This window comes from Etheostoma spectabile, chromosome 13, assembly GCF_008692095.1.
Source record: "Etheostoma spectabile isolate EspeVRDwgs_2016 chromosome 13, UIUC_Espe_1.0, whole genome shotgun sequence".
Classification (NCBI taxonomy): domain Eukaryota; kingdom Metazoa; phylum Chordata; class Actinopteri; order Perciformes; family Percidae; genus Etheostoma; species Etheostoma spectabile.
In genome coordinates this window covers 6,690,340-6,707,956 of record NC_045745.1, presented here as the reverse complement: position 1 = coordinate 6,707,956, position 17,617 = coordinate 6,690,340, and the positions used below count along the sequence as shown (strand labels likewise).

The 17,617-nt window shown below is 42.3% G+C and overlaps 2 protein-coding genes and 1 long non-coding RNA gene across 4 annotated transcripts in view; 2 read left to right on the top strand and 1 right to left on the bottom strand.

The window, feature by feature from the left end:
- c2cd2 (C2 calcium dependent domain containing 2) overlaps window positions 1-4,732 on the top strand; it is a 15,006-nt gene extending 10,274 nt beyond the window's left edge. The window contains exons 11-14 of one of the 2 annotated variants that reach the window (XM_032533790.1): window positions 1,058-1,299; window positions 1,678-1,945; window positions 2,490-2,561; window positions 3,445-4,732. In XM_032533790.1, the coding sequence (XP_032389681.1) occupies window positions 1,058-1,299; window positions 1,678-1,945; window positions 2,490-2,524 (545 nt within the window). In that variant the 3' untranslated portion in view covers window positions 2,525-2,561; window positions 3,445-4,732. The remainder of the gene's footprint in view (window positions 1-1,057; window positions 1,300-1,677; window positions 1,946-2,489; window positions 2,562-3,444) is intronic. The other variant, XM_032533789.1, reaches the window with a different exon arrangement.
- Window positions 3,290-14,677, bottom strand: LOC116700518 (uncharacterized). Its single transcript, XR_004334674.1, has 3 exons — window positions 14,451-14,677; window positions 12,146-12,150; window positions 3,290-3,302 (listed from the first exon to the last, which is right to left on the bottom strand). It is a non-coding gene; the product is annotated as an uncharacterized LOC116700518 (long non-coding RNA).
- Window positions 6,738-17,617, top strand: part of LOC116700516 (PR domain zinc finger protein 15-like) — a 20,593-nt gene continuing 9,713 nt past the window's right edge. Inside the window, 14 exon segments of the mRNA XM_032533798.1 lie at window positions 6,738-6,848; window positions 7,480-7,519; window positions 7,611-7,704; window positions 8,480-8,633; window positions 8,737-8,889; window positions 10,004-10,109; window positions 10,206-10,271; window positions 10,467-10,676; window positions 12,486-12,689; window positions 14,851-14,945; window positions 15,031-15,118; window positions 15,608-15,775; window positions 16,543-16,637; window positions 16,755-16,886. Coding sequence (XP_032389689.1) covers window positions 6,750-6,848; window positions 7,480-7,519; window positions 7,611-7,704; window positions 8,480-8,633; window positions 8,737-8,889; window positions 10,004-10,109; window positions 10,206-10,271; window positions 10,467-10,676; window positions 12,486-12,689; window positions 14,851-14,945; window positions 15,031-15,118; window positions 15,608-15,775; window positions 16,543-16,637; window positions 16,755-16,886 — 1,704 coding nt within the window. The 5' untranslated portion in view covers window positions 6,738-6,749.

Below are 17,617 nucleotides of genomic sequence, written 5' to 3'. Positions count from 1 at the left end.
TGTAGCTCTCCGTGTTCCGCTGGAGATCAGATCAGGTCGAGGTCAGCAGCAAAGCTTTCTAGCAATGTTTCCACGCTGGCCGAGCCCCACTGTGGGGGTCCGTCTGCTGCTGCAGGACCTGGAGCTCACCGCCAGGGTTTCAGTTTGACTGTTAAAAAGTGTTGAGCTAATTAAAAGGTATTTATTTAGAAGTGGGCTATCTATCTGTGACAGTGACAATGGTTTAATGATTCAGATGGACCCCAGAGACAAGACGGTGCTCACCCAGCTGGCCAATAGGAACGTGGCCCCGCCCATGACACTATTTTCACAACAAGAGAAAAATCCTGAGACGAGAGCCAGAAATTGCATCGAGAGCAAAGACTTTGGTTTTCAGAGCAAGAAGAAAAACTTTTTGAGAGAGAGAGTTCTTTCTCACACTGATAGCAACAATATATATTTGAGAGTTTAAAAGAGTATTTTGAGAGAGATTTTTTTTGCTATTGCTAAGAAACCTTTTTTCTCTCAAATGTTTTTTTCTCTCAAAAAATGCTTTTTTTGCTATCAGTGTGATAACTTTTTGTCTTGTTTTCCCAATGTCAATTAAAGTTAGGACCTTACACCTTGGAAACCAAAACAATGCAAACCACAAGAGAATAAAGTAGTCTGTATGATGTATCTTAAACTTAATTATACTTACAGTTCAAATAGAACATGCATTGCAAAAGGTGTACATATGAGTCAAGTGGTGTGTCAATGATCTCGTAGGGTCACGTTGCCAGACCAGTAGGTTCTGGCTACTATTCTGGGATGGGGGAAATGCTCTGGCTTGTTTGAATGTCCTAAACCAATCACAACTGTCCTGGGCAGCACTAACCCCCGGATGCAATTGTGTCCTTGCGAAATTGATATCACAGATAGCAGAAGAAAGTTTTGATGTGTGGACCACAGCTGACATTGCATTCATTTTTTTCCAACTCTATAATGCACATTGTCAAATATTAACCATTTATGTTTTGAACTTCCATCATACCCATGTACTCTAGCAGTTGATTGAGCTAACTTTGTGCTCCCTCAGATCCTGCCCAGAAACCGGTGTCCAGTAAGCCCAAGCTGTCAGAGCGCCGTGTGTCAGAGCAGGCGTCTATGCTGGGGGCCACAGTCAGCAAGGCCTTGTCCTCTTCTGATACTGAGCTGCTGATGCTCAATGGCACGGACCCTGTGGCCGAGGCCGCCATCAGACAACTCCACCAGTCTGCTAAGCAGAAGCTCAAGTCCCCAGTGAAGAAGAGTACCATCATCATCTCCGGCATTGCCAAAGTAAGGATGAGATGAGGATCTGTTCACTGGTGCATCATACTGTTTCACTTTAGTAGAACAGTTTAATAGGGGCAACATACAGCCGAAGACTGGCCAGTCTCTAGTGCTTGCTGTTCAGGAAACCAGCTTTTTAGTTGTTGTATTTGCTAACCTGTGGATCATAACAGAGGAAAGAAACGTATGTTGAAGTACACTTCATGTGGAAGTGATTAATCCCACTGCCACCCCCTTGCCCAAATGACATTAAAAGACAGGTAAACACAGGTAGCATAGATAGCACAGTGGGTCATTCATGGACAAATGCAAATGTTAAACCAAAAGAAAATCTTGCTTTACTAGAAGCTGATTTTAAAAATGGAAATATGCTTAATTTCCCAGACGCCGTTGTCTCAGGATGATGAGCTAGCTCTAATGGCGGGCTATGCTGCAGCAATGGACGCCTCGATGTCTGAGGGCAGCTCCACTCAGGATGTGACCGCGGCACTTGCAACAGGGACCAGTAGCCCTCCAGACATGTCTGAGCCCCAGGAAGGCCCCAGTGGAATAGGCGGGCCTCCAGAGGACTGGGAGAGCCAAACCGGAGAGGAACTAGACCATTCCTCGCTATCCATGTGTGTGTCTGAGGCAAGCTGCAAGAAGAGAAGAGGTGAGAGGTCACTGACTACCTGAAGCCACGAACAACCGTGGACATGGTACATAGCTGGGCTTTATAGGCGTATTATTCAGGGGTTGGTGCATAGACTACTATTTGTACAATCCATTGTTAACGATGCGACATGGGCCAAACTAAAATGTCAACAAATGACATTTTTCCTAAAGAAGGTTCCTGTCATTTTGGCTAGTTTGTGCTCATTTTTCTGATTGGTTTGTTTTTTTATTTGTTATTTGATGCTATAAAAATGGAGTGAAACGTCACACTGTGATTGACTCGTTCTTAAATTACAACATGGCGGTGCCCATATCTGGGATATTTTGGCTCCACTTTTGTACAGTGGCAGGAAGTGGAGACCTGGAGGAGCCTCATCCTTTTTCTTTTTCACAGTCTTTGGTATTATTCCATAAAACAAATGGCTTAAAGGCAGAACTTGATAAATGTTCTCCATTTGGCTGTTTGCATGGTCGTCTGTTGCTCCCCGGTAATGCAGTCTGTTGTTGTGTTCTTTTCTCTCTTTCCTTCCAACTGGTTCAAGCTCTCCTTTCTGAGCTATCATCACTGCCATCTTAGAAGAAAGCAGTGCTAAGCTCACATTATGTCCAGATGAGTAAGTTATTTCATGAGCTACTTGTAGTATCCTTGGTACTCTAGTATGTGTAGTATCTGCTAGCTATCAGTACTGTAAATAACATAGTTTGTCTGCAATGTCACATTCATTTCCAGGTCATGTAAAATCAATTAGATTAGATCAATTATTTTGAGGTATTCACTTGTTGCAATATGGTGTATTGCATATTTGGTACACTGTGGGATGTCTCCACTGGACCTACAGATGGCTAAGACCCTTCTCACTATTTCAGTCTATAATTACATTTTTTAAATATGGATATCAAAATGCAGAGTAAAATATGCCACGCATTATAGAGCGTTATTTTGCTGTGTAGGATATTGTTCAGCTTTTTTTCTGCAGGAATGAATTATGTTTGGAGAATGCTGATGTTGCTTTCTTCATTTGTATTTAGTTAGTTTACATAGTGTGTATTGTTTCATATCAACCTAATCCACAGATATTTGCACATCCCAGAAACTCCTTATGTGCTGAAGGGAAGGAATGATGCTTGCAGTAAGGTCGGGCTAATCGGCTGCTCTCTGTGTTAGCTGGTGATTCAAGTGATTACAGTTTTTTCAAAGTCTAATTTTCACTATCCAATTATTAACAGAGTTCTTTTACAGAGAACAGACTACTAGTCAAAGGGGAATCAAAATAATATTTAATAAACATAAAATGTTCTCTAACCTGTCTTGACCATGCCAGATTTGATAAGCATTACAAATCAACAATTTCCAACTAACACACATTCTGTGCCCTGCTGCTTCAGCTGTCTACAGATGAACATTGTACTTGCCCAAAGTTAAATTCAGCCTTGAGTGGTGGTGTTATCTTGACACAGTCCTTCTCAATGAATATTTCCTGTGCCTCTCCACTACAGGCAGCTTCCTTCAGAAGGGTGCCAAGCTCTTCTTCCGACGGCGGCACCAGCGCAAGGACCCTGGTATGAGCCAGTCGCACAATGACCTGGTTTACCTGGAGACTCCGGCCGCAGTGGAGCGGGCCAGTCGAACGGCCACGCTTAGCCGCATGCTCAACCGCAAGAGTAAGAATAAGAGCAAAGCTAACGGCTCTACCTGCATGGGGGAGCTACATGCGTGATCCCCCCTCCCCCTTTTCACCTTAGTCCCTCCTACAACAACTACCATCACCACCTCAAACTTGCACTGGCAAACTGAATGAATGCCTGACCTGCATATTTAGGGGCTCCTGCATTGTAGATAGGGAAGCTGTGCAGATGGGGGGGGGGGAATCATCTTTTACTGCCGTTTCCTGTTTCCTTTAAGAAGCAGATATTCCACCAACAGCAAGTTGCACAGTGTGCGCATGTGTGAATGAAGGTCTAATGACCGTTCCAAGAATATTATTTTGCATGTTCCCTTTTATCTAATTTTATGCAACATTTTTAAATATTTAAGTGCTTTTGTGGCCTTGTTACAGACAAAAGGGACTGGTGTGCCTCACTGACTCTGATACCTCTTCCACACCAATGACCGGGGGTGGACCAGGGTTTTCAGACCCGTGTTCAATTCTTCTTTTGTCAGTTCAAACCAAGCCAGTCAACAGGGGTTGATCCTTGTTCATGACAGACAATGCATACAAAAAAAGTCCAGGTAATGGAAATGGGCCAGGCGGTTTACACTCTAATAGTGCATTCCATTTGTACTCGGAAGACAGATTTTCCAAGGTCAGAGTCAGAAATGCGTCCCCTGACCTCAGTTTTCCGAGCTCGGAACTCACACAGAGTATCCCTAGTTAAAAATCCAACATGGCCCTCCAACAGTTGTGAAAGCTTTAGTAACGTTCAGTTTCAAGCACTTCTGTCTTATTTGTGTTTCACTAAGTCAGTCGTCAGTCAGCGCCCCCCCCCCATTTCCAACCATTGATATCACTTGTCCCATCCCAGTTGTTAGCAACCCTGGTTGTGTGCAGTCAGTGGACGCGGGTTAACCCTTCAAACACAAAGTCAACCCGGGGGGAGCCCTCTGTGAAAGGAGTTTGAGGGTGAAGAGTAAACTCTCCCTGCTGCAATCTGTGAACTTCCTACAGTGGACCAACAGGACCAAAGATGAAGAGAAGGGTGGTATTTGTATGATTTGCACAATTTTAGTATCTACATTTCAAGTGCAATGACAGGAGCTACTCTTGTAGAGATTCGTGGTAAAAAACATTCACAAAGGGAGATGATCTAGTCATTGCATGATCGGTAACACACATACTTTTTGACACAAACTATGAAATATGGTATTTATATCACTTCATTTAAAACCCTTGTAATTTTTATTGAACATTAAACAAGTTTAAAACAGTTATATGTAATACGAGAAAGCTGTAAAACAAAAATCTATTTGCGGGATTGTCCGCCTTATGTCTAACAAAGATTTCCCAACCAGTTGTGGACAGAGGTTCTCATGCAACACTGGCCATTCACTTCAGTTATCACCCGCAGTGAGTGTTTTTTCAAATGATATGCAACTTTCTTCTGTGTCTTCCTAAAATATTGTTCCTGTACACTACTGGTAACAGCAGAGTTGTTAATATGTCAAAAGGGAACTGAAAAAGCCTTGATCCTGGGACTGTGATGTTACACTTGGCCACACTTGTCGTACTACCTACTAATGACAACCTCATTCTTTTATTGGATGTTTTCTTGTTAAAAAAAATAAATTAAAAAAATGTAGCTTTGAACACATGAACAAGATAACATGTGAATACCTTTGGGAGCAACCAAAAGGTTTGGCTGTTTTTTATTTTTTATCCAGCTAATGATTGTATCTTCTTTTTGTGAGCAGCTCGACCTTTCTGTCCATCACATTAACTACTGGATCTTTAAAATGAGCCCGGAGAAGGGGTGCAGCATCGAAGGGCAGAACTTCACAGATTGTCTTTCAGTTGTTCTGAGGAGGATGTCACGGGTGGACTTGACAGGACTTTTGGTTCCTGAGGCTGCATCCGCCATCACACCAGAGGACTGAAGGACTGTAGCGAACTGTTTGGAAAGACTCTGAGAGACAAGGGTACACCATGTCCCTGCACCCATCATCAATGTCGTTAATCAAGAAGCCTATGCACATGACATATCTGTTAAAGAGTGTCCGAGACTTAAAACCACTTGTGGTTCATGACACTGTTCTGCAGAAACAGTGTGGGTTGTCCTTGTGTCCATCACGTAGAGCTGTGATCCCTTCTCATCACCTGCTCTCTTCCACCATTATTGACCGACAGAATCCCCTTTAAACTGTGAGGAAGGGTGGGGGAAACGGTTTGTTTAATCATGCGCAGCTTCAGAGCCTTTGCTCATGGCAGCCGTGCAAGCCTTGTCTTCTGCTTTTCTAAGCAGTAGGGCTGTACGTGATTAATAAACTACTTCCTCATCTTTATTTTATTGGCATGTGCCCAGAAAGTGGCTGACTTAGCTGTTGTTGCATAATGTCAGTCTTTTCCCTGCAAGGATTGTAACTAATACACATATTGAGTTATTTCATTTTTAGCAATAAATATTGAGTGAATAACTGAGAATGCGGTGCCACTTTGAATGTCCATGCTTCGGTGAATGTTTATATGCTGTTCCACTTCTGTTACTTTACAAATGCTGATTTTTATTTTCTATACAAAACATATCTGCTTCTCACACACAATTTTTCAGTGAAAACAAATCTCCCTCTCATCAAATCATTTTAGTCTGGAATTGAATCCTCAGGAGCTGTATTTTTTTATCGCCCAACGTCCAAGGAATAGTTTGGCCTATTTGCAATGCTAATTTAGAAAATCTAGGGAAAAAAGAAAAAAAATCATAATTCTAGTGCTGCAACCTGCTTTATTTGTTCATTTTAATGTTACCGAGACTCGTTCCCTCATTTTTAAATGGCTTGATTAGCGGGAAGTTTTTTACTTTACAAAGTAGTTGAGATCAGCTTCAACAAAAATGCTGCTCAGTGATGCATCAGCGATGATAATCCTAACAAATACATAACACCATGAAAGCATAATGCCTGCTTTTATTTATTTTTTAATATTTTACATCAAGTAGATTTGACTGATAATACATCTGTTCTTTTACTTAAGTAAGATTTGAAATGGAGGACTTTTACTTGTGGTGGAGTGTTTTAATGAAATCTAAAATGTCCTAATTAATGCTTGATTGAGTTGCTTTGTATCACTTCTGACGAGCCTACATTCCCCATAATGCACTCGGTGTGGTTCGTTTCCGGTCTTGCGCCGTTTCTGGAGCGGATTGGAACCCGGAGTCAGGATTTGCTAAATGAAGGGTCTTTTGCAGAAAAGGTAACGTGTTTCCTTGTAAGTGTACAACGCTTTCCTACGAAATGGCGACGCAGCTGGGTAGTAAAGGAGCAGCTGGAGAGCGTGGTTCGCGCGGGGGTTTCCTGCGCCGCCTCCACGGCAGACTGCTGCCCGCTGAAGAGCATCGACTCCGGTCTGGTGGTTTGCGTCTCCGGTCCATCCGCCATGCCGACTGTTCTTTGTTACATTTTACTGAAGAGGAGCAGCTCAGATCGGAGTTAAAACCCGGCTAGAGTTTGGGAACTACTCAAATCCTGGATCCCGTCTCCAGCACGGAATGCATACGTTAATATGCATGATCCAGCTGTAGTTATTAATGTCGTCATAATACGCCACCGTTTAGCCAGGAGGTCTGATGCATGCAATAGAGCTGAAGTGTCCCAGGTTAAATGTGTTTATGCAGGCTTGGAAGTTAAATTACATTCTCTCTCTCTCTCTCTCTCTCTCTCTCTCTCTCTCTCTCTCTCTCTCTCTCTCTCACACACACTTAAAAGTAGTTCCCTCATAAGTGTGGGCTACATTCTGTAGGACTTAATCGCTGGTCAGCTCCCTTATGGCCTGGCCTTGGTTCCTGTTAATGACATGTAATTCTGATCTTCTCTTCTGTTTTTAGGTTGGCATAATGGCTGATCAGACGCCAGATGAGTTCATCTGTGAGTAGGAGTCCAGCCCTGACTGTAGCCTACTGCCAGAGTGGGAGTGTGCTTCTGGGCTGTGGTGACAGCTGTGATGTGTGTGTTGCAGGGTGTGAGGACTGTGGCCAGTACCATGACTCTGAGTGTCCTGAGCTGGGACCCCTGGTGACCGTCCAGGACTCCTTCGTCCTTAGCCGGGCCCGGTGAGTGACAACTCACAACAAGTGTACTGGATTTCACAGACTGCAATCAAAATAGGGATTCCATCCATCCATCCATTCAACTTCAGTTCATTTTCTAAGATTCAACCTGAGAGAGATTCAAAGCGTGAATTCCTACTAGCTGCAGAATTGAAACTGACCCTGGCCTCCATCCTCCTCATGGTCGAGAGGGGATGAAGTGTCATGTTATTATAATTATAATATAGACCTTGAAGAGAGATCGTGTGAGTAAAGAGCCCTTTGCGGATGGTTGCAATCTTAAATTCCCTCCCACACGTGCTAATTTCACATCTTCAGGCAAATCCACATTTTATTTTTTAATGCCTGAAAAGTTAGTCAGATATTAAATTCATATAACACCGTGCTAATGACCAAGGGAATTATATAAATTACTTCATGATTTGGTTGTTATTGCCATTTCTAGGACTCCAACTAATGATCATTGTCGACTATACAATGTCAGAAAATGGTGGAAAATGACGATCAGTGTTTCCCAACACCCAAGATGACGTCCTTAAATGTCTTGTTTTGTCCAGAACTTAAAGCTCCTCAGTTTACTGTCACAGAGGAGAGAAGAAACCAGAAAATATTTACATTTAAGAAGCTGGAATCAGAACATTTTGACATTTTTTTCTCAAAAGAATCCTCTAATCGACCATCAAATCAGTTGCTGATTAATTTAATAGTTGACGACTAATTGATTAATCGTTGCAGGTCTAGCCAACAATCATACTAAGTTGTTGTTGTCCTGGATCAGGTCGTCTTTACCAAACAGCCTGGAGATCAGACAGGTGGCTGACGGCCACGAGGGGGTGTTTGTTCTGCACCGGCTGGTCAAGAGGACCCGCTTTGGGCCTTTTGAGGCTAAGAGGGTCCCCCACCTGGAGAAGGAAGGAGCCTTCCCTCTTAAGGTGCACCCTGATGAATCCTAGAGTTAACACGTAGAGTAGACCCCCTCGATGCACTGTTCTATTGTAAATGGAGCCTCCTTTCTTGTTAATCCTTGACGTGCAGATCTTCCAGAAGGATGCCGTGGTGGTGTGTTTTGACTCCAGCAGTGAAGAAGACTGCAACTGGATGATGCTGGTGCGACCTGCCACCGACCACACACACCAGAACCTGGCAGCTTACCAGCAGGACGAGGATGTGTACTTCAACACATCCCAGGTGCTTGTGTCCCAGGGTTACCATTGTCGTTTTTGTCATCGGTTATCGAAAGCCTTATGACCTTTGATCTGTTGGTTTCACAGCCTCACAGTGAAAGACAGAAGCAGTATACCAGACCTGCTCTAAAACTATTGGTGTGAAACCAAGAGATATAAATTCTCTTTGTGATCAACAAATCTTGCGTAAAGCCACAAGCATTTTGTCTTCATCAGATCATGTTCTTCAGAGGGAATTTTCTCTGTTGCCATTAAGACTTAACTGTATTTTCCCCTCTGGGGATCAGTAAACAGTATAAAGTATAAATTAAGACGTCGTTGTATTTGAGCTGCTTTTAAAACTAATCACCACTCAAATTCTTTTATCCCTTCTGCAATTTGACTTTTAAATGGATAAAATCTATTTTTGGATTATAATTTATCTACTCTCCAGGGTACGGGCCTCTATGTAGGCTGGTGAGCTGTTATGTACACTATGTGGGTGTTGTCCGTAGCTGTTCTTAACTAAATTGCCTCTTGTGGGATTAATAAAGTTGTTGAATTAAAGTTGAGCTAAAGTGAAAATAAATAGTAAAAAATATATTTAATAAATTGAAACTATATTGCCATCTTAAAAAAGCAATGCAGATCAAATAAAACTGTATAAAAGTCATTTCAGTATTCATTTTTTTTAGCTATAATATGTCACTACTGAAAAAAGGAGACATGACTTTTCGACTCTCGTGACACTGAGCCACAGAAAATTAACTTGAGAGATGAACATGAGATAACGCTGCTTCACATCGGACACTAAAGTAGCACAAAGATTATGGCTATCCTCCAACTATGTACTTTGTATTTATGTGTAGCTACATACTTCTGAGACATTATAAAACTAAATATATGAAAACTAAAATCAAAATAAAACAGCAACCATACTCTAGAAACCAGACTCAAACTGAAATGAAATCCTGATGTCAAAACTAATGTAAAATGTCCAACTGTTCTAACCTTGGTGTATCCATCCTCAACCCGAGCCTTTCGTAGTTTGCTGCTGCTGATTGATTTAGTCCTGCTGCTCACTCATCTCTAATAGCAGATCTCTTTATTCCTCCCTGCACCTTCTCTTTGTTTCCCAGGATGTGCTCCCAGGAACAGAGCTGAGGGTCTGGTACGGAGCTTTCTATGCCAAGAAGATGGAGAAGCCCATGCTTAAGCCTCCACTTCAAACAGCACATCCCCTGGGTAGATGACATCACACAGCACTGATGCTGTTGTAGCGTGTCATGGCAACAATGCGAGATGTGTCTTTATAGTTTTTTCTCTCTCTTTTTTACACAGAGGTAACAGAGACCTCGGAGAAAACTGGAGCCCACATGCCCCCAGTGGTGGAAGAAAACAATGCAGGTGAGATCACTCAAAACATCCATCCCCTCCAGTGAGTACATCTTGGAAATGTCCTCTTCGTTCAGCAAGAAGGAAGCTAAGTCCAGGGTCATGTCTGGGTCAGCTGTTTCTCTCCACAGTGAGTCCAACAGACTGTTGAAATGCCGTGCCATGGTTAACCACTCTGATTCCCCTATTTCCTTCTGTTGACCACAGGCAACATGCCGATTCATGGCGATGAGGTGAAGACAGCAACAGTGCCTCCGGTCGACCCACTCCTGCCCCAAGACGAGAGCCTGGTCGGACCGGGTGAGGAGCAGGGCAACCCCACCGCAGCTCAACCGGGCCCCAGGAGAGGGCCGGGCCGGGGGAGGCGAGCTAAGGGGCGCAGGCCCGGAGCTACAGCTACCGCCAGCAAAATCAAAGGTGAGCGGCATATCCTGTTGAGATAAAGAGTCCCCCCCCCCTTCATCACCACCCACCCAGACTAAAATCAAGACAAGTTGACACAGTCACTACAATATTCAAGACCATACAACAAAATAGCCAATAAACCAAATAGACATATGTATAAATGAGAACACCATGATCCCACCATACACCCCCAATAAGCTTAAGTACCTCTGTGATTAACCCTTTCTATGAGATGCTTTCAAACGCCGCCGCCCTAGCCATCACACTAGCCCACTCCTGATTTTCTTCCCTTCATTCATTCTTTTCACCCTTCATTGTTAAACTAGTCTGGACACAGAGATGGAATTCTAATTGTCATATCAATCAGAAATCCATCTCAGAAAAAGCAAAGCTGCTAGTGGTTGCATTTCACAATGCAAAAACGCTCTCACCTTTTTTCCTCCACTCGTTATCACTGCACTATCACTGTCACTCTGTCTTCATACAAGTGGAGCACATAACTCTGAACAAGCTGCGACAGGTTCAGGTACATTCTGCAGAGGTTGATGGATGGCATTCCTAAAAAAAAAAGTTTGCAAAAATCTAACTGAGGTAGTAGGAGATGAAGCGGCTTGGTGGAAGGTGAATGGAGGCATTCTCGTAGTGCAGAATTAGCCAATCACAGACAACAGAACACAGCTTCATGTCTTTATTATTTTAGCCATGGATGCCAGGCATGGCTGTGTCTGTCGGTCAGGCCACAACTTTGGTCCAGACTGAAATATGGATAACATTTGAACAGACCTGCAAGCACGATCCTCAAGGGATTAATCCTACTGACTTTGGTGATTTTACTCAGTAGTTTACTTTGTCGTAGGGCTGTGCAATTAATCTAAATTTTAATCACGATTACATTTTTGGTTCCTAATGATCACAAAAACATGTTAATCAAGATAAACGATTATTATGCACATTTACGTCTTGCAAGTAAGTCTTGTTAAAAAAAGTTCAGCTTTACTTTGTGTTTAGTGCTAGTCAGCAAAGGTTAGCAGGCTAAGATACTAATTAATGTAAATATGATAAACATTATACCAGCATTTTCATCATGAGTAGCCTATGTTAAAGGGACAGTTCAAATGTTCTGAAGCATGGTTGTATGAGCCACGTCTCTGTAGTCAGGGTGTTAGCTACAGTAGATGGTGGTTGGCGCGCCCCCAGTTTGCAGAAACGGACCAGAGTACTCTTTAGCAATATACTGGCGTGGACGGGGGCAGCAGCTAAACAGGTTATAGCCACATAAAAAGGACCTCCTAAAACAAACCCTATCTGTTGATTTTATACTGTACGCTATATTTAGAATATTTCACCTTGCACATTATAGCTTATGTGTCGGTACTCCTGCCTGCTTCTCCAAACTGGGGACACGCCAACGCCATCTACTGTAGCTAACACACTGACTATGGAGAAGTGGCTCATACAACTGTACTTCAACATATCCAAACTTTCCCTTTAACATACTATGGTTAGCTTTTAGCCCAAAGTCCTGCTGTGCTTAAGTACAGCCTTACACAGCTGTTAGCATGGCTGGTGTCATTATAGTTTTTCTTTGCATTTTAATTAATAGTTCTAATTTAATTTATGGCTCAACATGGACTCCGTTATATTTACTGTCATTATATGGGTTCAACTGTAAAATATCATCTCCAAGAATTAAAGCATCTTCAGTAACCACATTTAAGGTCCTTGGCAAAACTGTTTACGTTTAAAGAAAAGAGGGTTTCTGTCGATGTCTATTTCTTGTAATTAGATTTGTGGTTGACGTTGGATTGCTGATGTGTGCAGATGTGAAGCCCTCGGTGGAGAGCTCCAAGCCGGCGCCCCCAGAGGCTGCAGCAGCAGGGAGCAGCAGCCTGCGGAGCACCGCTGACGGAGGGTCCGTCCCAAAGAGACACAAAGCCAGAGAGCACAAGAGGGTGTACCGCTGCTCCCTGTGTAACAAGGTCTTCCAGAACAGCAGCAACCTCAACAGACATATCCGATCGCACGGTACGGGAAGCTTAGCCAGTCGAGAAGCTACTTTTGGCTTTCAAAGCAGCGTTGCTCTAGTTCCCAGACAGCACGGAATTCAAATAATGTGACATTGGGAATGATAAGATAAGATAGACTTCATTGATCCCACACTGTGGAAATCCCCTTGTTACAGCAGCTCAGAACGTTCAAACACAACTAGGGATGTAGCGATTACCGGTGTAACGGTAAACCACGGTAAAAATGTTGACGACAACAATTACCATTTTCATTAAAAATATCGTTATTATCACGGTGGATTACCCCAATGTGGAGACAGTGTGTTTAATCCTTCCCAGCTTCAACCAAGTCCCCTGAAGGTGCCACGCAGGCGCACTGCGTAGCCTCCATCGTGCGTTTGTTGATGTTGGAATTATGGCGGGAGGAGGAGATGACATTATCTGCCCTCTGAGAGGACTGCGTCTGAAGCATGGCCATATTTTGGTTATCATAAGAATGCCAACGGACGGGCACCCAGATAGCTCAGTTGGTAGAGCGGGTGCCCATGTATAGAGGTTTACTCCTCAACGCCGCCGGCCCGGGTTCGAATCCGGCCTGCGGCCCTTTGCTGCATGTCACTCCCCCTCTCTCTCCCCTTTCATATCTTCGACTGCCCTGTCAATTAAAGGCCTAAAATGCCCAAAAAATAATCTTAAAAAAAAAAAAAAAAAGAATGCCAAAGGACAGTTGATAGAACATTGTTATCCAGTCTGCAGAACGTGCTAAAGGCATTTAGCACACTAAAATATTGCAATATTACTGAAAACTGTGATCATTTGTGAGGTTAAATTTTCATAAGGTTACATCCCTAAACACAACAGAATAAGGAAAATACATGTTAAGTAGAAATAGAATAGGAAGATAGAAACAATATAAGAATAACAGGGTTTTTGGGGGGGTGACCATGCATGGCAGCAGATCGGTCTTCGTACAGTCAAAGAGTCTGTGTTACCTTATTTAACAGAAGTCTATGCATTGACCTGTCATTTCTTGACAATTTAATACACGAGAATGTATATTATGTCTGAGTAAATAAAACCCCAATTAACAAAACTGTTAAAAAAAAAATCATAGTAATGTTTAAATATATCCCTGGCAAAGCCCGGTACAGTCCTACTCTGGAGATAAAACTGAGATCAGCTCTCATATTTAAGTTTCTGTTCTGCTTGTTCAAGAGTTGGTCAGTTGCTCTTCAACACATTCGGAGAAGATTTGGATTGCTGTTTTTATTCTCAATTCTTATCATTTAGGCGCTGGTGATTTTCCTTTGGGACTGGTTCCAACTAGCCTAACTTAGCACACATGCTGGAGGTAACTGGTTCCAACTAGCCTAGCTTAGCACACATGCTGGAGGTAACTGGTTCCAACTAGCCTAGCTTAGCACACATGCTGGAGGTAACTGGTTCCAACTAGCCTATCTTAGCACACATGCTGGCGGTAACTGGTTCCAACTAGCCTATCTTAGCACACATGCTGGCGGTAACTGGTTCCAACTAGCCTATCTTAGCACACATGCTGGAGGTAACTGGTTCCAACTAGCCTAGTTTAGCACACATGCTGGAGGTAACTGGTTCCAACTAGCCTAGCTTAGCACACATGCTGGCGGTAACTGGTTCCAACTAGCCTAGCTTAGCACACAATTGCGGAACTGGTTCCAACTAGCGTAGCTTAGCACACATGCTGGAGGTAACTGGTTCCAACTAGCCTACTGCTTCCAATAAGTGGCAACATAACGCCAACATGTTCCTGTTTATATAGTCACAGCATGGACAAATACCAAGGTCACATGACACCCAGCCATCTTCTAACCGTATACATGCTTGGAACTATTCTCCACAGCAGGCGAAGCACTGCTACTTCTGCTACTTGGGCGGAGTGATTTGCTCGCAGCACCTGAGAAGCCTTTTGGAGAGGAGCAGAGAGTTCGCTTCGTTGGAGTAATAATCACTCCGCCCAAGTAGCAGTGCTTCGCCTCCTGAGAATAGTGGGATATGGTGAATAAGCTAAAGTCCCAATAAGTTTGCGTGTCCCTGTTATTATGTCCACTATCAACACTACTATTACAGTATATACAGACTGTACATAATCAATGGCTGGATATTGTGAGTATTAAGGAATCCCTTCTTGAATATTCCCCCAGGTGATAAGCTGTTCAAATGTGATGAGTGTGACAAGTTGTTCAGCCGCAAGGAGAGTCTGAAGCAGCACATCTCTTACAAGCACAGCAAGAACATGGTGAGTAAGACTCCAAGCTGTTAGCTCAGGAGAGTTTCCTTCCCCTGCTAACTACGAGTGTGTTGATGTGTCTTCTTCACACCAGCCTGACCAGGACTACAAATATAAATGCAACACGTGTGAGAAATCCTTTCGCCTGGAAAATGCCTTAAAGTTCCATAACTGTCGGACAGGTAGGATAGGTGTTTATTTTTCTTTAAATATTAAGTTTTGTCCTCACTTAACCCTTTTTTTGAAAAATGTTTCTGATCATGTGGGATGCATTTTTCTTTAACTTTCTGTTTATTAAAATATTTTAAACCCAAACATGAATTTTGGTTGTTACATTTTAAATGTGTTTTAAATCCAGGTGTCTCTAGTTCTCCTGTCCTTCTCCTTACACTGATTTGCATGTTACCTCCAAAGCTTACACACACACACACACACACACACATACACACACTTCTCACTCACAACCGTGTGCATCCTATTTTTCCATAACTGCATAATTTTTAATCCTTTTACAAAGAGCAAAACCAACAAGGTAACAACACACACCAAAAGATGTAGAAGCCATATGATCAGCACTAACAGCCACAGCTACCCTGCTTCACACACAGTTACATAGAATAAGACGGATGACATCATACAGAGTTTAATGAATTCCATCTTCTTCTCTCTAGACGACAAGACGTTCCAGTGCGACATCTGCTCGCGGTTTTTCTCCACCAACAGTAACCTTTCCAAGCACAAGAAGAAGCATGGCGAGAAGCTCTACTCCTGTGAAATCTGCAACAAGATGTTCTACCGCAAAGATGTGATGCAGGAGCACCACAGGAGGCACGGTGTGGGTGAGCCTACTTTACATTGCTACCTTTTTAGTTTAAAAAAGGAATATGGTTCGCTATGGTTCCCCCTGCTCTGTTGTGTCAGAGCCCCTAAACCGGGGACATGTGACAACACGTCTGCGCCCATTTTGGTTTGGAATCTGCGGGTTGTGTTTCAGTCTCTACGGTGGCAAACGGAGAACTTTGGCAACACTGACGCCAACGTTTTGCCACCTGATTGGGGCTTATCGGTCATGACGTTTAGTTCTCTGAGAAAGACTACCAGCAACGGGAGTGCAGCGTTTTATATATATATAGATATATAGTGATATATATCTATATATATATATAGATATATATATATCTATTATATAATAATAGTATATATAGATATTCTAGTTATATATATAATCTAGATATATATCTATAGATATTATATAGATAAATATATCTAATATATTATTCTATATCTTCATTATATATATATATATACATGTTGCCTCCTTTTTATACTTGGCCAGTATGGGAGAAAGGTGATGAAATATGCGGTTTGTGCGTGTTAGTTTAAACGGATATTCATTTTTCCAATGGAGCTAAAAACACTTTTGTGCCCGGAGATTGCTAGCCTTTAAAATGTAACTCATCCTTTTTTAGTAATACCTTTTTATATTTCATTCAATGTTCAGTTTGTTCAATAAAAGAAAGTTAGAAAAGATTTCCTATTTAATAAGTTCTATTTTAGCAGAATGCTGAAAGCTTTGCTGAACTATAACCCAAATGCATCTGGACAGGACCAAAGCACATGAAGAAAGAGGATCTGGAGGTCAACGGAGAAGAGGGGAGCAGGTACAGGAAGGAGCCGTCCCCCTGTCCCATCTGTGGCAAGGTGAGTCCTGTGCACAGCATTCAGGACAGCAGGTCAAAAGAACTAAACGGAAGTGCTTCCGGGAGGACTCAGGTGTTCTGTGGGGCTTGAGAAGTGTGAGTGTGTTTGTGTGCACAGGTGTTCTCCTGCAGGAGCAACATGAACAAGCATCTCTTGACTCACGGCGATAAGAAGTACACCTGTGAAATCTGCGCTCGCAAGTTCTTCCGCGTGGACGTCCTCCGAGATCACATTCACGTTCACTTCAAGGTGGGACAGTTCACTTTCACTAATCTTCACAGAATCTAAGTACATTTACTCCAGTACTGTGCTTAGGTACTATTTTGAGGTTCTTTATTTAAGTAGTATTTCTGCTACTTTCTACTTCAACTTTAATACAATTCAGACTTTTTAAAGTCTTTTGTGTTTGAACTGAGGTTCAGTACCTTTTAAGTTCCTAGTTTCAGTGCAAATTGAGATTAATTATACTAAATATTCTCAACAAATAATAATGTGTCATGACAGATTAAGATAAAACTTTCTTTGTTGATCCCTGGGGGAAATTCACAAGCTATCCAGCAGTATCTAAAGTTGTTACAATTGACATTATAACATTAAAGTGATGTTATACTTTTTCTGAGATGGGCCATTCTGCAGAAAGAGTACTTTTACATTTGGTACTTTAAGTATATGTTGATGCTAATATCTTTATGCTTTTACTAAAGCAGACTTTTTTGACTGCAAGACTTTTCCTTGTAACAGTAGTTCCATACAGTGATACTTCTACTTTAACTCAAGCACAAGATCTGAGTACTTCAGATCAACAACTTGTTTCCCACCTACTACTCAGTCCATGCAGCAATGCAGTGTATCCTCGCTTCCAACACAGGGGATTTGATTGATAAAGGTAATCTCAGGCAGATTTTAATAAAAAATGAAAAATGAAAAACATCAGAACATTTATTAATCCCTGTGTTGTCCTCGGGTCAAATTTGACCGGT